Source organism: Dromiciops gliroides, chromosome 5 (assembly GCF_019393635.1).
Source record: "Dromiciops gliroides isolate mDroGli1 chromosome 5, mDroGli1.pri, whole genome shotgun sequence".
In the NCBI taxonomy this organism is placed as follows: Eukaryota; Metazoa; Chordata; class Mammalia; order Microbiotheria; family Microbiotheriidae; genus Dromiciops; species Dromiciops gliroides.
This window is the reverse complement of record NC_057865.1, coordinates 300,964,297-300,991,078: the sequence shown is the minus strand read 5'-3', so window position 1 is coordinate 300,991,078 and position 26,782 is coordinate 300,964,297. Positions and strand designations below refer to the sequence as shown.

Here is a 26,782-nt window from a genome sequence, read left to right as displayed (position 1 = left end):
ACAGGCCAGCTGGGGCTGCTCACCATCAGAGCTTCTGGTCTGTGCCAGCTTCTTCTGCCCCGGCTCCCCCCAGCGTCTGTTCTCGTGTCAGTTTTCAAAAGCCAGGCTGTCCACTGCTGGGATGCCTTCGAATCGGCCTCGTTAGTCCTGGGCACTAAGGCCTCATTTCATGCCAGATGCCAGGGACTTGTTTGACACATCAGCTTTGGAAGCTACTCCTTGATGTGCACAGCTCTGAGTCTTCAGCCCCGCGCCACCCCCCCCCCCCCCCCCCCGTTGTCACTCAGCAGGGCCAAGCGGGGAAGAAAGGCAGAGGGTGGGGAGGAATGATGAGCGGCCTGGCTCCGCGGCACCTGCTTTCTTCCTACTGCTTCTTTGCCTTCCCTCATTTCTTCCTCCCAGCTCTTCAGCTGTGTTCCTCACCCCTCTGCCGGGCAGTTTGACTAGTCTCAGGCTTTGGCAGTTAGGTGAGGCCAGTGAGGTTGGCCATATTGTGGGCTGTCCATCTTCTTTCACACCCATTCTTATTAGCCTTGGGCCCCAGAAACGTGCTTAAGAAATCCCGCTGCACATAGAAAACTGTTTGGCAGCCCTAGCAGTCAGGCCGGCCAGCCAGTTGGGGGAATGGATGGCCCCTCTTAGATCTCAGTTTGGTGGTAGAAGGCTGTGAAATGATGGGACAGATTCCTTCTTCTGCACGTGCCTCTTTGGCCTCTGGAGAAAGACAATTTTTGGCTTGGAACCCCAGAGAGCAGTTTGCTGGACTCAGTCCTCTTCTGCACTGGCCACTGGATCCATGTTATTGAGGAAGAAACACTGTCCTGGGGCCTTGTGGGCGGCTCTGTGGTAGGGTCAGGCCTGGCCTCTGCCAGCCAGACCTTAGTTCTCCTTTGCTGAGGCTGGGCTGGGGCTTTCTTTCACCTTCTTCCTCTTTAAATTGCCTGCATCAGATGTGGTTGCTCACAGCTTGCAGCTGCTTCCTGCACACAGTATGGCCTCTGTAGGGGAGAGAGCGCTGTTGGGAAGCAACAAGGAGTCAGAATTGTACAAAAGATCAGGGCTTTTTACTGGGAATCCAGATCTAGTTAGCATCCTCCACGGCAGCCCCGGTGCTGAGACCCGGGAACAAAGAGGTGCCCACGGACAGCCCCCATGGCCTGTCCTTTAGGGTGCAGTGCTCAGGCCTGAGTTCCAGGCTCTTGTCTTTGTAGCTCTCAGGTCTTAGGAGATGAACACTGAAGTAAAGGAAGGAGGGCCTTGCCCAGTGTTACAGACAGTTCTTTGCCCAACCTCACCAGTGCTTAGCTTTTCCCTTTTCCCTTTTCCTTTTTTAAATAAAAAGGGTCCATTCTTTCTTTTTATTTTTAAAAGAGCTAAGCAGCTGAACTCAATTTCAAGGCTGGAGGCAGTGTGAAACCTTTGGATTGTACTGAGTGGACGAGTGATTTGGTCAGGCGAGAACCGGAGTACTTTTTTTTCCACCTATTGGTTTTTTAACAATGACTTGCTTGAGATCGGAGCTGTCTAGACTGACCTCAGGAGCCAAAGAGCTGAAGGGACTCTTTATACCAGAAGGGAGGGGTTTGCATTGGGGTTGCCCTGGACTCGGCAGTCTCTCTGCTCTTTTGATTCTGCCACGATCTCATCAAGAATGATGTGTTTTTGTGCATATTTATTTAAAGTAAAACATCAATATCTACCCTGTATTGACTTTTTCATTCATTCGTTGAACAGTTATTAAATGCTTACTTTGTGCTAAGTGCCAGGGATACAAATCCGGTAGAAAAGAGACAACCCCTGCATTCAGGGAGCTTCCATTCTAATTGGGGGTGTGCTGAAAACCTGGGCGTTGGAAGGAGAGGGACGTGCCCGACCAGGTTCTGCTGCGGACATCAGCCCACGGTACAGCTAAGGTGGTACTTGAGGGGTGCACAAGGGAACAAGGAGGCGACTGGTTATCTTTGGGAGTATTGTGTCATTTGGGTCCTTACTCTTGAGGAAGCCCATGGGTAAGTGGGGTACACCTAGAAAACCAGTCTGCCTGGTGCAGAAGATCCTCAGGTCCGTGCCCTGTGGAGACTGTTCAGAGCAGCGAGGAATGGTCAGTCTGTTGATCAGGGATGGAAGCCACCTTCAAATATTCGAAGGGCTGTCATGTCTTGTTCTCTTCTGGCTCCGGGGGCAGAGTGAGAGACAACAGGGAGAAGAGGTAACTTAGGGCTCACCCTGGACCCCCAGCAGCCTTCCCCACACTTGCTGGCTCCCAACTGTCCAAAAGCAGAACACTCGTAACAGGAGAAGAGGATGTCACACAAACTCACCTCTCTCCAGTCTCTTCTCCCTTACCAGCTGCCTGCTGGGCCCTGTCCCATAGCCTGTCCATCACAGAGCTCGGCTCCTCCCCCTCCTTCCCTTCTAGTCTATTACCCGGCTTCACAGCCCCGGTGTTTCCCTTGTCTGCACGCTTGCCCTCAGCCCGTAGGTCCAGTCTGCCGCCCTCCACAACATGGGTCCCACCTGTGCCCTTCTGGCTCATGAAGCACCGTCCTGCCCGCCACCAGACTAGGCTCTAGCCAGCCCCTCCACACAGCTGTCTAGATGATTGCCTGGCTGCTCGTGGATCAAATCACTCATGCCTCCACTCAGTAGAATCCAGAGGTTCCATGTTGCCTCAGTCTCACATGAATTTGGCTGCTCAGCTTTTTTAATTAATTAAAAAACAGACATGAAGTGCTTTGCAAACCTTAAAGTGCTGTCTAAATACTAGTTCTCATCGTGGGTTTTTATTCATATTTTTTGGTTTTCTGTCACCTAGATTTCCCCTTGTGTCTCTTCTTTCCTCTGTCTCTCCCATAGTGTCATCCTTTATCACAAAGTTTTGTTTTTTTTACACAAATGAAGAAGAGAAAAAATGTCATCAAAACCTGTCCACATATTGAAAACATCTGACATCATATGCATAGTTATGGTCCTATCACCTCTACAAAGGAGACAGGAGAAAGGAGTCTTCTCATATTTCTTCTCTGGGGCCAAACTTCTTTGTAACTATAAACTTCTTTTGTTGTTGTCGATATTTTCCTTTAAAAAAGGCAACATTTTATTATTATTTTTTGTTTTTAAATTTCCTACATTTCCCCTGATTTCTTTCTGCTTCCCATCCCAGAGAGCCGTCCTCTACCACAAAGAACTTTTATAAGATGAGGAAGAAGAGAAAACCATCCAGCAGAATTTATTAGTCCACTGAGAAGAATATGATAATCTCTCTCTGTCTGTGGAGTTTGTGCCCTCTGCGGGAGAAGTCGGGGCAGCCTTTGGTTATCTCCTCTCTCCTTTGGCACTAGGCTTGTTCCTGGTATTTTTGTAACATTCATCTTTGAGGAGCAGCTAGGTGGCACAGTGGATAAAGCACCAGCCCTGGATGCAGGAGGACCTGAGTTCAAATCCAGCCTCAGACACTTGACACGTACTAGCTGTGTGACCCTGGGCAAGTCACTTAACCCTCATCGCCCCACTGGAAAAAAAAAAAACCCTCAAAAACCCCCCCAAACCCCCCATTCATCTTTACTTTTCCTGTGACACTTGTTTGTTCCATTGGCATTGTAGTCACTGTGTATATGCTCACTTCATTTTTACATCATTCACATAACCCCCTGCTTCTCTGTGTGCACCACGTGGTTTTATTTCTCGTGTTATGGTCCTATTCCATCATATCCCAGTTTGTTTAGCCATTTCCCCTTCACTGGGCTTCTCCTTTGTTTCCAGTGCTTTGCTAGCACAAAGAATGCTGCTGGAAATGCTTGGATATGGAAGGGTTCTTCCTTGTTATCGACTCCAGATTCCCAATAGTGGAATCTGAGTCAAAGACTATGGATGTCATAGCCACTTTTTGGGGATCATTCCAAATTCTTTTCCAAATGGTGATACCAGTAACAATACACCTGTCTTCCCACAGTTGCTCTGCCATTGACTATTCCTATCTTTTGTCATCATTGCCAATCTGCGGAATGCAAGGTAGGACCTCAAAGTTGTTTTGAATTGTTTTTTTTCTTAAGTATTATAAGAGTTGGAGCATTTTTTATGTGTTTGTTAATAGTTTGCCGTTCTTTTATAAACTGTTTGTTCCTATTCTTTGTCCTCTTGTTTCTTGTGGGATTTTTTATATTATCTACTCTCTATATATCTTAGATGTCAAACCCTCTTCCTAGACAATTAATACAACAATTTCTTCCCATTCAACTGCTTCTCTTCCCCTTGGTGCATTAATTTTGTTCTGACACGAAGCTTTCATTTTCATGTAATCATGTAATGTCTTTTTTTTGTTTTTTGTTTTTTTTTTAAATAAAAGTATTTTATTATTTTCCAGTTACATGTAATGATCATATAATGTCTTTTTAAAAAATAGGCTAATAGACTTTTGGTTAAGAAAATATCTATCTGCCATATCTAAGAGGGGTATGATTTGCTTCTCTTCTTTATAGCCTGACTGTTAAATTAAGATTGTGTTTCTGTTTAGAATGTATTCTGGAGTGTTGTGTAAAGTCTTGGTCTAAGCCCAGTTTCTGTTAGACCTCTCTTCAGTTTTCTCACCAGATTTTGATCAAATAGGGAGTGCTTTTCTCAAATGTTGAGTTTGTGAGTTCCCTTGTTTCTGAATCTTCCTTGCCTCGGCAGTTCCATTGATCTGTCTCTCTGTTTTTCTAACAAGTACCAAATGCCTTTGATGAATGATGCTTTTTCATATATTTTGAGGTGTGGAAATTTTTTCTTACCTTTTTTCATTCTTTTTCTTACCTTTTTTTCTTACCTTTTTTCTTACCTTTTTTCATTCTTTTTCTTGATGTTCTAGATGCTTTGAGTCTCCAAATTATTTTTAAAAAATTATTTTGTCAAGTTTTGTAAAGTACCATTCTGATAGTTTGATATTCCATTAAAACTGAAAATTTACTTTGGTAATATTGTCACATTCATTATATTGGTGTGGCCCAGTCAAGAGTACTGAATATTCTTCCAGCTATTTAAGCTATTCTTTATTTCTTTAAGGAGCATTTAGTAATTGAAGCTATTCAGTAGTGAGTGGGCTTTGATAGACTGACTTCAAAATATTTTATGCATTATATAGTTATTTTCAGTGGGATTTCCCTTTGTATTATTGCCTTTTGGATACTGCTATTATATAGAAATGCCATTGATTTTTGTGGGCTTATTTTGTTGCCTGCAACTTTGCTGAAGCTATTGTCTCAGTTTCTATAAGATTTTCTAAGCAAACCATCATCTTGTCAGCAATTAGGGATAGTTTTATTTTCTCATTGTTTGCCCATTTTATGCAGCAGATTGCTGTAGCAGATAGCAGAACAATGGGCAGTGTTTTGGACTTGGAGTTAGGAAGATCTCAAATCCTTTCTCAGACACTAGGGAGTTGTGTGACCCTGTTATCCTCCTTTCCTCATCCCCTCCCTGAAAAGGGGATAAAACAACAGCTGCCTAGTGAAGTTGCTGCGAGGATTAAATGAGATATTTGTAAAGTGCTTAGCAAATCTTAAAGCAACAAGTAAATGCTATCCTATGACCATCCTCATCCTCGTCATCATTATTGTCACCGTCACTGCTCTTGTCCTCTGCTGTTGCTGCCATATCAAGGATTATCTCAAATGACAGCAATGAGAATGGGCATCCTTGCTTTACTCTTGAATTACTGGGAAAGCTTCTAGTCTATCCGTATTGCATTTGATCCTTGCTTTTCGCCTCAGAAAAATAGTTTTTTGGATGTTAAAAAAAGATCCATCCATCCATCTACATCTTTTATTTGCGGGATGTTAGTATGAATGAGTGTTGTATATAAAGTTTTTTTTTCCTGCATCTGGTGAGACAATTATGAATTATAAAAACCCAAACCCATCAGCAGATGAGCCCTTTGCTTCATTGACATCCTGGACTCACTGCATGTGTCCAGTCAGTTGTCATTTGTCCATTCAGAGCCTCTTTTGCATCCTGCCCTCTCTTGGTACTCACACAGCCCCACTTTAGTTCAGGTCCCCATCACCTCCCTCTCAGTTCTTCCATCTGCCTCCTCATTGATCTCCGGTCTCTCTCGGCTCCAGTCTGGCTCACCCATAGCTCCCCTGCTCCATCATCTGCACTGGTTTCCCCTTGTCTCTGGGCCAAAATGGAAAGTCTCTGTTGATCTTTCACAACCCAGCTGTCTTTCCAGCTTCACTGAATCATAGTCATTACTCTGCCCAGACTCTAATACAGCCAAACTGGCTAAGCAAAAGACGGTCCCTGTCCACAAGGAGCTTTCAATCTAATGGGGGAGACAACAGCCAAATGACTAGGTACAAACAAGCTACAGACAGTACCTGGCACATAGTAGGTGCTTAATAAATACTTTTTGATTGCTTGTTATATTTACAAGGTTATTTGTAGACATTGCCTTCATCTCTTGGTTCAGTCTTGATTTCAGCCCTATGTCCTTAGTCTTGTTATCAATGAATTGTCAGTCACGGGAGTTCTCTGCACCTCAGTTTCCACCATCTGTACAATGTTCTCTAACGTCTCTCTTGACTCTCAATCTGACAAGCCTTTTATTGTGGGAGGGCCAGGGGCATGTTCCAGACAGACCTTCCCTAGGTGTGGCCCTCAGTGTTGGGCCTCAGAACCCATTGTGCCAAACAAAAGTGACATGGAATCATGGTCTTTTACATTGGCTGCTATTGACTGACTGCCGCCTGATTTTCACCTACTTGGCTAACAAACAATTTTTTGATTGGCAGCCTGTGACTGCGGCTCCCCGCCTTCCAGCCCAGGCCAGGCTCCTGTGCTCATCTCCTTGGCTCCTGAGTCCTCTGAAGGTTCCTGAGGCTCACCACCTCTACCATCCACATCCTCCTAGAGCATGGGTGATGCTCAGATGGCTCCCAGGATCTTCCTGAACCTTGGTCTTGGGTTTTTGGATAAAGATGAGTCAAGCAACAAGTTTGATCCTGGAAATCATTCTTCCTCCTCAGCCCTGTCAACCCTATTGAAGGGCTATGTTAGGCCAGGTCAGAGTTGTCCCCTGAGGATTCTCTGAGGGTGGCATCTTTCATGGATTTCTCGTTAGCCTTGATTATCTCTTCCTGGTTCTGTTTCTGCCTGGATGAAAGAATGACTGTGTGGTAATTGATACCAACTAAAAGGGAACCGTCCTGGAGTAAAAGAGGCAATTTCATTTGTTGTCTTCTTTAAATGTTCATTATTCTTGTCTTGTCAGAAATAGTGCTGATAATAATTATACATTTTGTGCATAAACCGCTTTCAAGCAGATTTCTGGTTCAGACTCAGATAGGATATTTTACATCCAATTAGATCGCATGAGTCCCACTCGTCTCTCGGTGTGGTTCACTGGCTCTCCTGAATAACCCCATTTGTAAGCAGAATGCAGCCGTGAGGCAGCCCCTGCTGTCACTTCCCTACCTGGACCTCCTGCCATGGTGAGTGGGTGGTGTTGGGATGGACGCACCTGCTCTTCTTCTTTTCAGTTCCATCTTTAGAGCTTCTCTGGACCTGCGGTTTTCCCAGTGTGAAGATGCTGTCCATCACAGCAGATGACAGCTTCTCCATGTCCTCTTATCTGGAGGACATTTTGCTGCCCCCCTGAGGGGGGTGGTGGTGGTCTGCAGGCTTTTCTCTGCTTCTCTGCTCATCTCCAGTAGCTGCTGATGGTCCTCATCCCCCGGCAGGCCCCCCATCCTTTGACTGTCCTCTCTGCCCTTGCTGATGTGGCTGTTGTAGGTCTTCTTGCATGTGCATCTTTCCTAGTCACACGCTGGGACTTCTCCCACCCTCCACACACCCTTTGAGTCCCCAGGAGGTGGCCTCTCGTGCTGCTCTATGCTATGCAGGGTCTTCAGTGCCTTCTTGCTGCTCCCACACCACTCCAGCCAGTCTTCTTAGTTCTGTTGACCTTCCCACTGTGATATTGCACGTCACAAAATGCAGACTCTTATCAACATGTTTTTTTCTTTCCTTTTTTAAAAATAATAATAAACTTTTTAAAAAGGTTTGAATTTCAAATTTTATCCTTCCTTCCCCTCCCTCATCCCTGAGGCAGTAAGCAATCAGATATAGGTTATACATGTGCACTTATGTAAAGCATATTAGTCATTTTGTAGAAGAAGACTTGAATAAAAGAAAAAAAAGAAAGTGAAAAATAGCCTGCTGCCGTCTGTGGAGGTGGAGAGTACACTTCATCCATAGTCCTCTGGGATTGTCTCGGATCCTTGTATTGCTGAGAATAGTTAAGTCATTCCCAGTTCATCATCAAACAGTGTTGCTGCTTCTGTGCACAATGTTCTCCTGCTTCTGCTCCCTTCACTAGACATCAGTTCATACAAATCTTTCCAGGCCTTTCTGAAGTCATCCTGTTGTCATTTCTTATAGCACAATAATATCAATATGTTTTAAAAGGCTGTTATGGGGTACAGTGCTTAGAGTACCTGGCCTGCCGTTAGGAAAACCTTGTTATCTGGGTCACTACTTAGTCTAACACTCATTGTTGGGGGAGCTTTTCTAAATTACTTCCTCCTGCTCTTCCCTCTTTGCAGGTCCTTCCCAGAAGAATGGGAAGCCTACTCTTTCTAAGCTCTATGGGATCTGGTAGTTTCCTCTTCTCAAGGAACTTTTAATCTAATTATGAATTTAAGACTCTTCCCCCTAGGAAATGGAGGACAATATGAGCTTTAAAATTTATTTTTGTTTGTGTTTAATATTCTTTCCTTTTTATTAAAAAAAATTTTTTTGGGGGGGGGGGGCAGGGCAATGAGGGTTAAGTGACTTGCCCAGGGTCACACAGCTAGTAAGTATCAAGTGTCTGAGGCCGGATTTGAACTCAGGTCCTCCTGAATCCAGGGCTAGTGCTTTACCCACTGTGCCACCTAGCTGCCCCTCTTTTAATGAGCTCTAAATCCTTTTCCTCCCTTTGGTGCTGCCTCCATCCACTGAGAAGGCAAACAATATAATATCAATTATACATGTGAAATCATGCAAAACATTTCCATCTTAGCCATGATAAGAAAAAAGCATGAAAAAGAAAGTGAGAAAATTATATTTCAGTTTGCACTCAGAGTTTATCTTCCTCTGGAGGTGGAGGGCATTTTTTCATCCTGAGTCCTTTGGAATTGTCTTGGATCATTGAATTGATCCGAGTAGCCAGGTCCTTCAGAGTTGATTATCATCACAACATTGCTGTTACTATGTGTAGTGATCTCTTGGTTCTTCTCACATCACTTTGCATCAGGTGCAGGAAGAAAGTAAAAGGAAAGAAATGAGGCGAGGTGCTTCAGGGCAAATAGGAAGAAGCTGTGTGGGAAGAGAAGGAATCTCTTAAACAAGGAGCCTTGTGACCTTTATTTTGTCAGCACTTAATCTGATGGCCTGGGATCTCATCCATGGGCCTGTGGTTCCACTTGTGCTGGCGCTGGCCCATCCTGCATCATTCCTGGAGAAAGGATGGGTGCGGTGCGCTGGAAATCTTCCCTTGGCTATTGTCATTTTTCACGAGCACTATTGAAGGCCTTAAGCTCTCGTAGAAGGAGAGGAGCCTGGGGTCTGGAAAGCCATGTCAGTGGGGCTCCCATTTAGGCACATTCTTCTGTGTTTCTGGTGAGCATCCCTGTCTCTCCTTCCCACCATAAGGAGTCACTGAGCTGTAATTCAGAGCTCTGCAGTTATGTAGAATGATTGGTGAAGTCTGTGGGGTCAGAACCTGGCATACGCTGACCCCGAGTTGGGTCTCTGGTTCCCTTTCTGTAAAGGACAGGGGTTGGATTCCGATGATTTCCCAGGCTCCTCTCCTCTGCTTGGTCAGTGCTTCCTCCATTCTCCAAATGGCTTTTCCTTCAGGAACCTTTAACAAGGGAAGTTTATTCTACATTCTTCATGAATGTTCAATAGAAAACAGAAGGCAACGGAGAGCGTGATTGGGAAACGTTTGATTTTCATAACATCCTCAGGGAACTGTTGAGGACTTGATATTTCCAGCAATGGCTGTAAACTGCAAGTTATTGCTGGTGCCATCACCCAATTATTGGGTGCTTATTTTACTTAGACTTAGTAATTTGAAAAAGATTAGATGTCAAGACTTCACATTTTGGTGATTATATTACTTAGGCCTTCTCTTTAATCATTTCTTTTATTCCTGGTATTAATCATTAGCTCTCAGCTGTTTGCAAGGGAACCTAACCCTGGATGTCTAAAAACTTAAAGGAAAAAATAATTGCTTCATTTGCGGTGGGAATGGGGAATATTTGTTCACCAGCGAAAGTGGAATGAATTCTTTGGCCGTTGGCTGCCGCTTATGATGAAACAAGCCTTTTCTTATTGTATGTGGAAATTGTCGCTCTCATTACTGCATATTTAAAGTGTTGGAATGATGTGCACCGCGGGGAGAGATCTCAAGAACCAAGGCCTCACTCCCTTCTGCAGGGGAGGAGGCATGCAGCTGGAGAACCCGGGAAGGTAGGGAGGGCAGGAGCCTGAGCTCCGCCCAGGGTGCAGTAATAGGGCATTTGTTTTGTGGGCTTGGTCTTTTTTACCCACAGCTGGGTCTGGTTTGCATTTCAGAAGGGAGATGGGCTAGGAAACAGGCATGGGGGCACAAAAGGAAGCCGGCACTTACGGAGTCTCTGTTCCTCCCTGCTCCTTGGCCAGAATTCTAGGGTCCCATCAGGATCCGGGGGCATGAAGATTGGTGGCACTGGGGAAGTGAGAGCCCAAAGGCCTCCAGGGTCATCTTGTCATTGAGATAGAGATTTGGAGCTGTGCTAGAAGAAACAGCTTGGCTCTGGGCTCGAGATGAGCGCGTGACAGAAAGGACTGAGCCCCTGTTTCCTGAGACAAGATCTGGGCTTCTTCCAGTGTGCCTCCTCTGTCTGGGCCATCGATTTCCGGGGCCCCATGGAGGGAGGCCTCTTGGGAAGTCAGCAGACAAGCAGGCTCCCAGAGCTGCGTTCTCTGCCCTGTGGAATGGCTGGCCTCTCCTGGCAGGTGTGGCTTAGAGATGAGCCTTCCCCACCACTCAGGCCAACGTCACAGCTCCTGGGGGACCCAGACCCAGTAGGAATGTGCTCCAGGAAGTGGTTTTGTAGTTGAGGACGCTGGGCGGCAGCCACGCCAGTATTACAGCCCAGGAGCTGGAAAAGGCTTCAGATCAGCTGATCTAACCTGATTGTTTTGCACCTGGAGAAACTGAGGCCAGAGAAGATCCCACCTCTGCTGAGATCCAAGCCCGAGTCCTCTGGTTCCTCCCACATCCTGCGGTGGGGTCGTGGCCAAGCCTGTCCATCCCCCTCCCTCTGCATCTCAGCCTCCAGCCTTTCCCATCCCCCTAATGCTGGGGCCCTTCCTCTGGGGCTTGTCCCTATCGTGGCTCTTCGTGTCCTCTCCCCGTTAGGCCAGGATCTCCTCAAGGGGAGGCCTTGGCTTTTGTCTTTCTTTGTGTCTCCAGCACTTCACCGTCCCTGGCACATAGTAGGTGTTTAAGAAATGCTCATTGACTAAGTATGGTCTCATCTCGGCTCTTGCTTAGGCAGCGCCCTCCCCCCCCGCCCCCAGGCTTGGGATGAGCCCTGGCCAGGCTGTGTTTGGACAGATTGTCTCCTCTGGGGGCAGCAGGTAAATGGTCCAGGCTGCAGGAGTGCTTGGAGCCCAATTCCCAAGAAAGTTGCGACCCAGCCTTGTGTTCTACTTTTGCCTGTTTTCCGGCTTAATGTCGTGCAGTGTGTTAATGATGATGTATTTGTGTTCATTGTAGCATGAACTGTACATGTTCATTTCTAGATATAAAATGTTAATGCCGGTGTCACTGGGGCAGCTTTCCATCATAAAACTCTCCTTCCTGCTTTCTAAGGTAGCCTACGAATCTCTCGGTCTGGTTTATTGTCAGCGCGTCTGCAGACACCTTCAGAGCAGAGACAGTCCCAGCCGTTGGCTCTGATGAGATGCGGTGCCGTCTGTGCCTTTCCTTCTCTGCTTTCTTCCTGCCCTCCGCCGCTGGGGTAACTGAGTTAGTCGCCTCTAATTCCTCATCGCCTCTGCGGTGCTATAGACACGTGCCCCCCATCACTCCGACACGCCGTCATCTCATGAGAATTCCAGGGATTCTCGGCTTCATCTGTTCTGAAGCCTGTACTTGGGACTAGATTGCGTTAGCGATATGACTTCCTAGAATGCCTCTGCTGTTCCATGAGTCTGACCCATTTGACGCTTCATTCTACAGCTGATCTCTTGGTGTTTGATTTAATTTTCAGCCTGCATACAACTTCATTCACACATCTGGGAGTAGATCTAGTCTACCTTGAAGGCAGTCCTGTGTAATTTAGCTCCCATCTCTTTCATGTCAGCTACGCCTGCTGGATGCCGACAACATTTGGGGGCCCTCCCATCGGACATGTTTGGGCCCAGAGTGCAGGTGGTGTGAGGAAGGCAGAGCTGGCCCCATGCCTCATTGGCCTTCTTCCCTGTGCCTCAGTTTCCCTCTCTGGAAGATGACTGGGTGATTTCTAAAGCCCATATCAGCCTTGCCATTTTATGACTTAGTTGGGAATGCGTGAAATCGATGGAGACTTTGTGATGCATGTGAAATGAGGGGGTGTCAGAAGGGTTATGAGCGGCAGGCGGCTCCATGATTAAAAGGCAGAACCGGGAAAGACCAGCCTGGCCCAGCTAGTTAGCTCTCTTTGTGTTTCAGTGGATGGTGAAGTCTGCGAGGAAGCCCTTTAGTGCCCCATTATCTGAACAGGGACGCACTGCTGATGGCGGGCATCCAGCTGCCACCCGGGGGTGCTTCCCCTTCAGAGCTTCTTGGCAAGCTTTTCCTAGCAGCACCGTACGGTTCTCTCTCTCCACTCAGAATCCAGATCAGAGATAACTGAATGGGGTGTCGAGTGACTTGTTTTTGCAGTCAGTGACCAAAAATATCAGCATCTGCACGTACTGTAATTTGTGCTCTCTGGGAGCAGCTGCCTTCCGATCATCTGATGGGGCAGTGGCCACCCCAGGAAAAGTCTTTGACTAATCTTTTCCTCTTTTTCTCCCCCCTCCCCCAATCCTTTTATTTTAACAGAGGAATTAAGAAAATTGAGTTGGTCTGGAATTCCCAAGCAAGTCCGTCCGATAACCTGGAAGCTCCTTTCGGTGAGTCTCCCTCTGGGTCTCCGGGAGTCCCCTGAGGCAGCTTTGGGTTGGGTCCTGTCAGTGACGATACAGACACATTTATGGTATCCAAGGCCTTGTGCCTCTAGCAGAGACGCTGCGCCTTTCTTTGCTCAGTTGCAAGCTTGACTTGGCCAGGTTGTCAGGATTCATGGTCTCTGCCTGTATGTCTGCTCAGATTTTATTTCTCTGAATTTGATGTTCTGTTCAAGGCAGTTACAGAAAGATTCCAACGGAGAGTAAGAGCTCAACCATGAGCTTACTGATGGTTAATTCATTTCCACTCAGCACATACTTTTCTGAATACTTACTATGTATGGGGCGGGCCCCATGCCAGGTTTCAGCCCGCTGGCGGGCTTGGGGGTACAGAGATGAGAGATGGCCCGGCCTCTACCCTTTAGGACCAAGTAGTGTCTCTTTTTTTTTTTTTTTTTTTTTTTTTTTTTTCGCAGGGCAATGAGGGTTAAGTGACTTGCCCAGGGTCACACAGCTAGTGTCAAGTGTCTGAGGCCAGATTTGAACTCAGGTCCTCCTGAATCCAGGGCCTGCGCTTTATCCACTGTGCCACCTAGCTGCCCCACCGAGTAGTCTCTTAGGCCACATCCAGTCTGTCCTGAGGTCAGTCAGTGTTCTGCAAGGGTGGGTGTGATGGAGCAAAGGTGGGATGCAGGTGCAGCCAGAGGAGGAGAGAAGCCTAGCAGTGTGGAGGACCACAGGGGGGCTCGCCGGACCCAGCCTTGCCCCAAGAAGACTTTGGCCGTTCGAGAGGGGCCTATGATGGCCAGACATCGGTCTTCCCCTGATGAGGGGAGGCGTCGTCTTGGCAGGACGTATTTTCCATGATGGTCCTCAGACAGAGGGACTTGGTCAGCAAATTGTAGCCTCTACACGGCAACCTGTGGCATGGCTGAACTTTGGGGGAGGTGTAGACAGCCCTGTTTTTTCTGAAAGAGGAGAGTCACCAGGGAATGCTGAATGTTTATTTGCTTCAGGTGCACTCTGGTGCCCAGCACGGAAAAGCCTCCTTTTCCCTAATGAGTCCTAATAAATGGGGAGCCTGGGCCTTCTGATCTGCAGCCCTGATGCTGCTCTTAACAGTGACAATCTATTGATTAAGTATTCTCTTTCAATTACAGCTCAGCCCCTGCAGGCGCCTTCATTTTCATTTGGGGGTTTGGAGCCAGGGCTTAGGGAGAGATGACAAATTAATCAGAGGCTCCTTCCCCTGCAAGCCGGTCTCAATGTGTCAGGTTCTTCGTGGCCCCTCGCCACGCACTGCTGCCACTTAGTCCTGCGGTTCTCAGATTGAATTTCACCAAGTTTTGATTAAAATACCTTTAGGACACCATCTTCCAATGTGAAATTTATTGAAAATGTGGTTCTTCTAGATGGAGTGTCTTTCATTAATTATCTGGGCCTCCCACAGTCACAGTCCCCTTAGACGTCCTGACCCCTGCTGTATGAGTGATTGATGGGAAGATTGGGGGCGGGGGTGACTTCAGAGGGAGGATGAGAATCATGGGCTTTTGGGACTGAGGGACATTGATCTGCTTTCTGCTGGGACTCCTGCACGAGCAGGCGAGGGCAGTGAGGGGGAAGGCAGGAAGTGGGGCCCTACCTTCCAGGCAGAGCTGGGTGTTTGAGCACCTGTGGCCTGCGAGAGCAAGAAACAAGCAGCTCGAGGCCCGGCTTCTGCCTGGCCGGCTGGCCACTGACTTCTCGGTCCTCTCTGGGCCTCAGGACGTGCACTCCTTAGCTCAGAGGGTTTGTGAGGAGGGAGCAATTGTTTTAGCCCCCCCCCCCAAATCCCCAGTGTGTGCAGAGGCCCCCCTCTGGAGCAGACAAGTTGGACAAGGCTCACCTGTGGCTCTCACTGAGTTTACCTTCTACCTGGGAAGATGAAGACAGGCAGGTGGGGCCAGGGGAGCGAGTCCTGCATGACCTGGGAAAGGCAGAGTGCTAAGGGCAGACCACGGTGTGCACCCAGAGCTCTTTGGACTGGGGCGGGGATCAGGGAGGGCCCCTCCTTGATGGGAGAGGGGCAGAGGGCATTCTCCTTGGGGCGGCCTGCTCACCAGCACGTGGAAAGGCTTACAAGTGGGAACGTGGCAGGTGTCCCCCCCGTTTCACATGTCTCCTGTGCTGTCCCTGTGACCCCGGGTCTATCTTGTGTGGTGACGGCTGGTGCAGGACTGCTATCTGCATTTACCCGATGAGGAAACTGAGGCACAGAGTGACTGTAGTCACATGGCTAGGGAGCGTCTGCACCGAGGAATGAAGGCGGGCCTTCTGAATCTCAGCAGACATGGAGGAAACGGTGCGTAGCCCAGCTTGGCTGGCAGGCCCTTGGGCTCTAGTGAGCCCTCCCCAGGGCTCGGAGGAACCCTTACTTTCTAAAGGCCTGTATCTTTGAAAGAGGAGGAGGAGGGGGAGGTCCCTTAGATGCATCTCTTCTCACTGCCTCCCACCTGGCAGCGGCCCTTGTGGTCACTCCATTATGACAGCCGCTCGAGAGCTCGTGAGAGCCACAGTCCTCATCTGCCTTCTTTACAAGAGTCTAAGACCGGGGGGTGCAGCAGCCCTGCACATGGGGCAGATTTGAGGTTGCCCAGACTGTTTGCAGAGGATGGTGAGAGGGACACGGCCCGGCAGCAGGGGGACGTTTGGGGAGAGGTACGGACAGTGATGCCAAAGGGTCTGCTTGTGACATGGGGGAGGGTTTGCGTGGCCTGGTGGAGCAGGAGATGCCAGCTCGAGGTGTCCAGGAGGCAGCTGGAACAGCTCTTGGGGACCCACGTGGCCCAAGGGGACTTGCTTGCAGGAGGCATTTAAACAAATACCTGCTGAAGACGCACCTCTCTGGTGCCCAGTGCCAGGCTGAACTTGCCCATGCAGAAGATGGGAAGGGGCCGTCACAGTGGGTGAGAGAGTAGTCAGGGGGTGGGGCGTCGGTCTGGCCTGTAAGCACGGGGCGCTGCTGGGATCCGTTGGGAAGCTCAGACCGCCTCGCTTGTGGCCACTGCCGCCCGGCGCAGGAGGCTGCTCTGGTGGACGGCCCTTCCTCCCTTGGTCCGGGCCACTGCCCCAGCCTGCCTTGGGGTCCTCGCAAGGCCTGGCACCGAGGTGGGGCGTGGCTCTCCTGGTGGCCTTGTTGTGTCACAGGCCTCTTTGGCAGCGTCGTTGGGTGGAGCCTACGGACGCCTGCGCCACACCAGCTTGGTGGCCTCCATTCGTCGTGGAAGGCAGTGCTCAATTTGGTTCAAGATGAGTGACCAGAAAGATGCCATTTCCCCCGTTCAAGTCCCCAGACTGCCTCCAAGTTCTCCATGGGCCGCGGGTTAAGAAGGCCTGTTTGCAGGGGCTTCTGCGCCCTGGCCCAGCATCAGCCCTCGAACCCCGCTTTACAGAGCTTGGCTGCCCTGCTGCAAAGTGTCCCTGGGGGCTTGGGTACTCCCACACAGGGAACTCTCTGCACAGCCTCCTGCTGCCTCTACACTCACCATGGCCTCTGGCCACGCTGGCCCCCCTTCGCTCTCCTTGGGCTCCAGCCTCGGCCTTTGGGTGGGCACTTGCTGCCCTTTGCCTCCGAGGAGCCTCCTTTTGGGCTGCTCAGATTAGGACGAAGTGGCTCTTCTGGGGTCTTCTGTCTCCTGTGACTCCTGCCTTGTCTGATGATCCTTGTCCTGTCCTGTCCTGTGCCGGGCCTGTCACTGAGCTCTGAGGACACAAAGAAAGTCCAGAAGATGCTCCTGCCCTCCGGGAGCTCACAGGCTCACGGGAAGGTGCCTGCCCTGTGTGCAGTGGGAAGGCCTCCTGCAGAGGGTGGGCCTCGAGCCACTCAGGAAGGAGGCCAGGGGGGTTCTGGGCCCTGGGCCCTCTGCTGAGCTGAGCCGTGGACCGGACCAGGCCGGCTGATGCCACTGACTGGGGGCTTTCCTTGGACTGAGGGCCACCAGAGGAGGGATGATTGTGCCTTGGCGCTGATCCTGACGGCTTGCCGGGGCTGGGCGGGGAGTCACCGGCTGGATGAGTACAGGAGGGTTTGTCTGGGAGGGACTGTGGGGCTTGCGGATACTTATGTAGAGATCGCTTCAGTTCCATGGGGCCTCTTGTCTTGTGGAAGGTGGCTTAGTGGTGCTCTGTGGGTCTTCTGGCATCATAGGCCCTGAGTCCTGGGAATCCCCCACTTTCCCTTGTAGGGAACAAGCAGCAAAACAGTCAACACGTGGGCCCCAGCAGGAAAGTGTGTCTGGTGGCCTTGTCCTCTGCAAGAGGCTGGCGGCTGCTTCTTCACTGGACCACAGACGCTTGGTACAATCAGTAAACTGGAGTTCTAGGAGATGATGGAATTAAAAAATACTTGGCCTTGGGGCAGCTGGGTGGTGCAGGGGATAGAGCACCAGCCCTGGAGTCAGGAGGACCTGAGTTCAAATCCGGCCTCACACACTTGACACTTGCTAGCTGTGTGACCCTGGGCAAGTCACTTTACCCCAATTGCCTCACTTTAAAAAAAAAATACTTGGCCTCTTTTTCATCTGTTTAGCAAAAAGTAAGTGTGTGTGTGTGTGTGTGTGTGTGTGTGTGTGTGTGTGTGTGTGTGTGTGTGTGTGTGAGAGAGAGAGATCTGTTTCCAAGGTTTGCAAAATGATTGTTTTCTTTTTTACATTCCTCCGTGGTTCTTCCTTAAGCTGCCCAAGTTACTTTGTTGGGTTTATAGGCGCTGTATTTAATTGATGAGTAAGAAATGTTACTTTGATTAAAAAAGATGAGAAATGTGCTCATTTTCACATATGAAGAACTAGCTTGGTCTCGTCTCCCTTCTGTGGCGGTGTCGTTGATGTTAGCAGCCATTGAAAGTCCTTGCGAAAGGGAAATGACCTTTTCCCTCCAGTCACATTTCTGGCTTTGCAGAAGCACTGAACAATAGCTCATTCGGTGTTTGACATTCGGGCAAGTGAGCGTGGTGAGAGGGCAGCCGAGGCCCGCCTGGTGCCGCCTTCTTGTGCTTTCAGGGAATTGGGGCTTAGGCTCTGCCCTGGAGGCGGAGAGCTCCCCATGGGAGGAAGAAAATCCTCTGGGCTTTTCTGCCACCCAGGAAATTTGGGTCTCAGCATATGCCGGCTTTGTTTTACATTTATGATTAGTGTTTTTATAGCATGCTAATACCGCAATTAAGTTTTCTGTAGTTCTGCCATCTAAAATTCATTGCATACTTGAATATATTTCATTTGCATAATTTCCAGTCTTGCTTAATTATCTAAAGGCCTCCACTTGCATGTATGTTTTCTTTTACAAATGGGGATGTCAGCAGTGAGTGTATGCAGTATGTATTTGGGGTCACAATGCCTGTTCTCTGATCGTGACACACTTAACTTTCTTTTGAACAGAACTGAGAGGTGCTGCTCTGGTGTTCCTCGCTGTGGTCACGCGTGAGGCAGTGCTTTAGGTGACAGGAAGGCTTCTGAGCTGGGGGTCACAGGACCCAGGGTCTACTTTGGACTGTGTAGCACCTCTTGGGACCACAAGGCCCCGAAGGGAACGGGCCTCTCAAGGGATGCTGTGGGTCGTTTGGGCTTTGTTTAGTAGGAACTTCCTCCTTCAGCTGAAGGAACGGACAAGATGACTAAGGATGCTTGAGCTGCCAGCTGAGGGAAGTACTGGAGATGCTGAGAGCCCCTTGAGTGGGCTGCTCCTCTCTGTGGTGACTGCTTGACCCTTGCGGTGTCCATGCTGCGGCTGCCGGAAGTCTGCCAGAGAGGCGCCTCCCTCTCTCTGGGTGGATCTGGGAACAGGCAAATGGATGATGCAATGGGCAGAGAGTAGAGACTCTTCATTTGTGACTTGAGGCGCTTGAGAAGAGGAGTGGGGAAGGGCACAACCTGAGCACGCAGTGGAGGCAGAGCTGGCTTAAAGTGAGAGGACCTGCTTTCACATCTCTGCTCTGTCCTTTGCTGCCTCGGCGACCTGGGGCACCTCTTCTCTGTGCCTCTGTTTCCTTATCTGTCAACTGAGGGATGCGATCCTGTGGGCCAGGTGGTTTTAGGAGCATGTAGTTTGTCTTGTTTTCCTAGGCCTAATCCACACGAGCAGGTGATCCCCAGGTGGTCTGGGCGGCTCAGCACATTCAAGGTCAGGCAGCAGGGGCACGGGTAGGACCCCTCCCCTCTGGGAGCTGATATTCCAATGGAGCAAGGCCTCCCATAAAAGATGGCAGAGGTCACCTCAGGGGAAATGGGGGCAGTCTGCAGGAGAATGTGGGGAGGCCTCTCTCCAAACACGTGTGCAACGCAAGCTCCATCCAGGGTCGTTTGCAGGTAATTAAGAGACAGAAGGGCCCAGGAGGACTTCCTGTAGCAGGTGAGATTTTAGTTGGGACTTAGAGGGAGCCAGGGAGGTCAGCAGGAGCGGAGGAGTGAGAGCATTGCAGGGACAGCCCCGGAAAATGCTCAGAGCCCAAACACGGAGCAACTTGTTTGTGGCACTGCCAGGAAGCAGCGGTGTGTGTTGGGGAGGCAGATGTGAGAAGACTGGGAAGGAAGGAGGGTGCCAGGTTATAGGAAGGGCTTTGAGTGCCAAGCAGAAGCCATTGGGAGCTTCAGCGGTTTACTGAGTGAGGAGGTGACGGTAGCCAGTGGTTATTATTTAATGAGTAGAGGCAGAGTCAGTAAATATTTATTAAGCCCCTCTGGTGTGCCGGGCACTGTGCTAAGCTCAGTGCCTGAGGAGAGACAACATATGAGAAGAAACTGAAGGGGACCTTTACTCTGCATGGTGGAGGGGGAGGCAGCTGGGTGGGAGATGATCTGAGGAGGGGAGAGTGTCTGAGCTGATTCATCTCAGTAGTTGTGTGGAGGACAGAGAAGGTAGGTTAAGCATTGCCATCGCCACCTTTCTTTTCTATTGTCAAGCCCAGCTGCTGCTGAAGGCATTTGGAGTGGAGACTGGAGGGTACTGTTTGAAGTGCTGCTATTACTTTCTCTTAAAGATCAGGCACAGAATTAGTTCTGGGTCCTTGGTGCCAGTGGGGAAAAGTGTCTTCATTTTGTATAACGTGACATACTTGAAACCTGAAGGGAGTTTCTCTTGGAAGGTGAGGAGGTCCCTTCTGAGCTAAGGCTGCACCCACTTCTGAGTGTCATTGTATGAGAGAGTGTACTCCTGGCATGGAGACCAGCCTGTACAAAAGGCTGGAGATGGGAGATGCAAGGCTTTAGGTGAGGAATGGCCAAAGGTCAGTGGGACTGAAGTGTAGCATGTGTGTCTCTAGGTGGCCAGGCAGCTTGGAGCTGGACTGTGGAGGACTTTTAGTGTCAAGCAGAGGAGGCTCCTGGGATCCTTGGGGTAGGGAACCACTTGGATCTATTGAGCACAAAGAGACCTTTTCAAGCTGGGGGCCTGCATTAGAGTCCAGAGTGCCTGGCCACACAGTAGGGGCTTCATAAATGCTTTCTGGCTGAATCCCAGAGGCCACTGCTTACAAGTATGACTTTCCTCATTTTACAGATGAGGATTTTGGGGGTTAGAGGTGAAGTCACTTGCCTTTGCTAGTGCAGCTCTTGGATGTGGGAGCAGAGAGTCCAGGGCGGGTCTCTTGTTCCCAAGCTCAGGCTCTGGGCCCTCTTCCATCTCCTTCCCCTTAGGATCGATGCTCCCCAGGCCATGTCCTGCACTTTCTCCTGGAGTCCGAGAGTCGTAGAATAGCCTCTCACCAAGTGAGCCAAGGCTATCTCAGATTCCGACCCTGCTGGTCTCATCTGCTTTTGTGGCTTTAGTGGTCTCTGCCCCTGGCTCTCAGCTGTCCGTGTAGTCCAATGATCTTTCTTGAATTCCCTTCCCGTATCATCCGTCACCTGTTTGTCCTGGTGGTGGCGCAGACGCGACATCTGACAAGATTTCATCCTCTTTTTCCTTCCCCACCCAGTCCCTTGCAAACCTCCCTACTTCTGTGAACCAGACAGTGCCTGGGCCCCCCGATGCTGCCCTCGCATCCAATCCTCAAGCAGTTGCTGGGTTTTCTTGGCTGTGCCTTGGCCGTTAGGCTTCTCTCTCCCTTGGGCTCTTGTGATAGCCTCCTTGTGGGCCTCCTTGCCAGCTACCAGGAGGGTCTTGCTCAGGCTGAGGGGCCCAAATCCTCCCCAGCTCAGACCCTTCATCAGCTTCTTCCAGAACAGAAGAGCTTCCTCCACCCCCCCCCCCCCCCGCCTTCTTCGAGTCTCCTTTTGTACTGCCGGCCTTTCTGTGGTCACTGTGTTTGGGCCACATATACTTGAGCCAGACATCTCCCCTACCATCTCTGTGTGCTTGCTTGGTGGCCCCCCAGGTATAGAAAGCTTACCTTCTCAGCTCTGTGCCCCAGGTTATCTGCTGACTTCCCTGATCCACTGAGCCTGGCCTCCCGGCCCCTCCTTGGGCAGGACCCTCCATTGGTCTCTATAGCTGTCTCTGGTGCCTGCTGCTGACCGCCTGGGCTCCCACCTTCCTCAGGAAGCCTGCATCTCAGGGTGTCCCCTCTTTTGGTTATTTCTTTTGTTTTGTTTTGTGGGGCAGTGAGGGTTAAGTGACTTGCCTAGGGTCACACGGCTAGTAAGTGTCAAGTGTCTGAGGCTGGATTTGAACTCAGGTTCTCCTGAATTCAGGGCCAGTGCTTTATCTACTGTGCCACCTAGCTGCCCCCTGGTTATTTCCTTTTTATCCTGTGTGTAACCCCTTTGACTGTGAGCTCCTTGAGCGCAGGGGCTGGTTTTTATCCCTCCACCACTTGGTACAATGCCTGGAAAACAGCAAGTGCTTCATTAATGCTTGTTGCTTAACTGACTGATTTGAATGGAAGTTGTTGTTATTACTTGGATTGTGGGCAGAATTCTTATTTTGTGATCATGCAGTTTCTTATCTGTAACTACTTCATCCCAAGGCCTATTCCAGCCTTATATCTCTGGAATTTGGATTATATTATTAAAGCCAGGTGGCATGGTGGAGTCAGGAGGACCTGAGTTCAAATCTCACTTCAGACACTAGCTGCGTGACCCTGGGCAAGTCACTTCACCCCAGTTGCCTTAAAACATAAGGGACTGGGGCAGCTAGGTGGCGCAGTGGATAAAGCACTGGCCCTGGATTCAAGAGTACCTGAGTTCAAATCTGGCCTCAGACATTTAATACTTACTAGCTGTGTGACCCTGGGCAAGTCACTTAACCCCCATTGCCCCGCAAAAAAAAACCAAAACAAAACAAAACAAAAAAACATAAGGGACCATCTTTAGTCGTCCTGATGTGTATCTTGCCACTGGACCCAGATGACTCTGGAGGAGACAGTGAGGCTGGTGACCTTACACAGCCCTCCCTCCCTCCCTCACTTAAATCTAATTCAGTGCAAATCATGACATCATCTCCCAATGCCATGGTCCTCATTGAGAATGAAGGACGAACAACCCACCACCACCACCACAACCGGAGTCTTGTCTACAGATAAGCCAATGGCACAACTTTTGGCTTTATGGACAGAGGATCAAGTTAGCAAAGGTGTAGTCTCTCATGCTCTCGTCCTGTGAGAATTTTCATTTCCCTCTCAAATACCAATTTTATGGCACTTGGCGTGTAGGCATTCTCCTTAATGCCCGTCTCCTAGACTGTAGGCTTCACGCGGGCAGGGGTTACACCCTCACCTTAAACGTGTATCTTCCCTGGGCAAAGCCCTGCTAAATGCTTGAGGAGTAATGTCTGTCTTGGCAAAGATGCCAGGAGGTGGCACTGTTAGTTGTTGGAGGGACCGTGGCAAGGCAGGCACATGACTGCCCCGCTGGGAGGGCTGTGGATCACGGGTAAAACTGTCCTGGAAAGGACCAATGATGACACTGAAGAGTCACTCCGCTGGATATACCGGCCCCGGCACCGTCAGCATGGCTGTTTGGCAGATGCTCCGAGCAGGTCTGAGGAAGAGAGAAAGCTTCAGACCCAGAGTAGTTGTAGCAGCTCCTTTCTGCAGTAGCGAATGGCTAGAAAGAAAGCGGGAGTCCGTGGCTTGTCAGACGGCTGGATCAGTTGTGATACATGGCTGTGAATGGAAAGTACTTAGGGAGCACCTACCGTCTGCCAGGCCCTGTGGCTGCAGATCCAGAGTGGGGAGACGCCCTTGCAGAGCTTCCCTTTAGCTGGCCAGGGGAGGGTGGTTGGATTTGGGCAGCCAGAGGGTGAGTACACGTGCCCCTTCACAGTCAGTGCTTGTGCTGACGTGATTATGATTCCTAGAGCGTAGTGGGCAGTGAGGGCTGGGCTGGACAGGAGCGTAGCAAGCTCTTGGGCCTGACCCTCCGTCATTCTGGCAGTCGGGATGGACGGGGCTCAGAGAAGGAGCTCCAGAAGCCATTTGGATTAAGGCCCCTGGCATTTGGTGGGGTCTGGTGCTCTACTGGTGACCTGCATGAGGCATGGTGGCAAGGTGGTCTTCCTGAGACACTAGTTGGGATGTAATGGAAGGTGGAAGTTCTGTAGTGTGTGAAAGAGATGAAGAAGACAGAGGAGGGGCACAGGAGACTTCCAGACCTGTGTCAGTGGCCTCTTAGGCTGGCCTTTGGAGCACACATGGGGTGGTGCCTCCTCTTGGTTGGCCAAGCATCAATGAGATGTTTGTTTATTTGTTTGTTTTTGTGAGGCAGTTGGGTTAAGTGACTTGCCCAGGGTCACACAGCTAGTAAGTGTCAAGTGTCTGAGGCTGGATTTGAACTCAGGTCCTCCTGAATCCAGGGCCGGTGCTTTATCCACTGCGCCACCTAGCTGCCCCTCCCCCCCCATGAGATGTTTGAATTGGAAGCCCACGCAGCAGGGAGGCTGCCTGTTGATCTATGGCAAAGGTTGCTTAGGTGATATTTCCTTTGGCTGGGCTGAGTTGGCCTGGGGTCATTGTGGGGCTCATGTTGGGTGTTGCCAGACTCAGCCTGTGGGGTTCCATTTGTCTCATTTCTTTTCCCAAACCCGTCTCTGTGTCAGGTTTCGGAAAATCTGCCCCTTCTGTGTGCCTGGGGGCTGGTGCTTTTAAAATGTGAACTTAAAAATAGACCAAGTGTCAGTAACTGACCCCCTTTTCTTCTCTCATAAGGGTTACCTTCCTGCAAACGTGGATCGGAGAGAAGGCACCCTGCGGAGAAAGCAAAAAGAATATTTTGCTTTTATTGACCAATATTATGATTCTCGGAATGACGAAGCTCACCAGGACACCTACAGACAGGTGAGAACCTTTCTGAGCTGCCTCTTCTCTGTAACCCGGGTCCTTTTTCAGCTTGGGATGGCTTGTGGTTAGACATCGCTTCTCTAAAATTATGGTGTCTGTATCCCATCCTAGTGTTTAAGTAGTAAGCGAATTGGACATCCCCTCAATGAGCATTTTCTCCACTTGCACTTCTGCCTTCATTTGCTCTGCCTTTGTTGCTTCCTCATTAAAGAATTCCCCCCTGAGTAGGCAATGGTTTCCACTGAAGAATCAGGCTACCTTCTGTTCCCCCAACATGCCTTTTATCTTCCCTCCTCTACACCTTTGCCTGTGCTGGTTTCCATTCCTGATGGGTCTTTCTTCCCCATCTTAGCCTGTTGAATGCCTTCCTGTCCTTTAAAATCTAATTCAGATGCCCCCTCTCAGGCCTCCTCCTACCTGGCATGGGTAGGGCCTTCCCTTTCACTCCCCACACTGTGGGTTTGGTTTGTAGAGGGGGTCTGGAGGACTGTTTTTCAGGGTCCCTGCTCCAGGAACAGGCAGCCTGGGTGGGCTTGAAGTCCATTTTTCTCACTTCAAGCCCCTTTGCTCAGGAAGCCCCTGTCTGAGCCCAGGCATGGCCAGTGTCTCTTAATATTCTCTCCTAATGGTCTGTCTAAAAGCTTTGCCCACTGAAGACACATAAGGCCATTTTGTCTCTAGGTCCTCTCTGCCTTGGGCTCTGCCTTGCACGTAGTAGGCCTCGAAAGGTTCTTGTTGGCTTGAATCAAATTGAATTAGCCTAGTGTTTGAGCTCTAGCGGAATGGCTCTGGGGGCCTGTCCCTCTGCCCAGGCTCAGGACTCTGCCCACCGCTGGGTGCCTTCTGCTACCAATGCCCATCAGAAACATGCACTACAAGGCCCATTAAAAAAAAAAAAAGTTGTTGTTGCTGCTATTCCTGCATCACTGTAGTGTCTCCTTCCCAGAAGGTGAAGTGTGAGGTGCAGCCTCTGGCTTGTTTGGATCCACATTTCTCTTAGTAGTGATCCAGAGCTTCTTTGATGGGGCTGTGGACACTCTGTAATTCTTCTTGTGAGAACTGTGTTTATTTGCCGGGGAATGGCTCTTGTGTATATTTATTGTTTCTATAGCTTAGACACCAGACCCTCATCAGAGAGGTTGGATACAAAGATTTTTTCTCATTTGACCACTTCCCTTATCCAGATACATTAATTTTGTCTGTATGGAAGCTTTTTAGTTTCATACTCTGGAAACAATATTATTCCTTAACTTCCTTGAATCTTTTTAAAAATATGACCCTGTTCCATTTCTTGTTTGATATTCCCCCTTAATTTCTTCTCCTTCAGCCAGTCCTGTTTCGGTTTTAAATTTCCTTTATTTTGTGCCTCTTTCCAAAAAGGATTTGTCTCATTATCATCATTCTCCATTATCTTTTTCTGTTTACTTTAGACCCTCATTCTCTGATTTGTAACCCCTGTATTTATCTATATCTATAATTATCTTTTCTTGTTTTCATGCTATCCGAGGTATCTATTCTAGGGTCTCCCTTCTAGGTGTGGTGTTTAAAAAGTTTTGAGATATATTATTTCTGGGTAATTTAATCATTTTATTAATAATGCCAGCATGTTTATTAATAAAAGGGTGGTCATTTAGCTGTCCCTCTCTTAGACCAAAAGCCAGCATGGTGGAAGATTCATGGCTTATCCTCCCATTGGAAGAGATGTGTTTGCAAGGCGGCAGTCAGCTCTGATAGGTTAACACTTCAGGAGAGAATGGATATTACACAGGGGGCTGTACCGGAACTTTGATTATGTCATTTACTTCTAAGTTGCCCCCAGCCATGGCACCCACATCTTTTTTTTTTTAGTGAGGCAGTTGGGGTTAAGTGACTTGCCCAGGGTCACACAGCTAGTAAGTGTTAAGTGTCTGAGGCCGGATTTGAACTCAGGTCATCATGAATCCAGGGCCAGTGCTCCATCCACTGCGCCACCTAGCTGCCCCATTTCCCCCATACTCTTAGAAAGAGGTCTCTAATTGGCCTCTCTGTTGTCTGTCCTTGCCTGCTGCATTATTCACTCCTCCTGTATTTCTGTTTGGGGTGTTCAAGGGGCAAGTAATGTGTTCACTTTGGGGTTTCTTTCTAAAAGAGGTTTCAAACTCTCCTTTATTATTGAACATCCATCTTTTGTCTTGTGGTTCAGCTCAGATTTGCAGGATGGGTCACCCTTGGCTTCAGCCCATCCTCTTTGGAACACAATGGTCCATTCTCTCCTTTTCCTAGTGGGAGTGGAGTAGTCTTGTGTTATTCAGATATCTTTTCCTTGTCTTTCTCTTGATAGCTTGCAGAACTTCTTGTTTCTAAATTGGATTTTTTTTTTCTGTTTGTTTTTTG

General features: G+C 49.2%; 1 protein-coding gene across 1 annotated transcript in view; it reads left to right on the top strand.

Moving 5' to 3' along the window:
- Window positions 1-26,782, top strand: part of TBC1D22A (TBC1 domain family member 22A) — a 268,885-nt gene that overhangs the window by 45,921 nt on the left and 196,182 nt on the right. Inside the window, exons 5-6 of the mRNA XM_043969133.1 lie at window positions 13,100-13,170; window positions 24,278-24,406. Coding sequence (XP_043825068.1) covers window positions 13,100-13,170; window positions 24,278-24,406 — 200 coding nt within the window. The remainder of the gene's footprint in view (window positions 1-13,099; window positions 13,171-24,277; window positions 24,407-26,782) is intronic.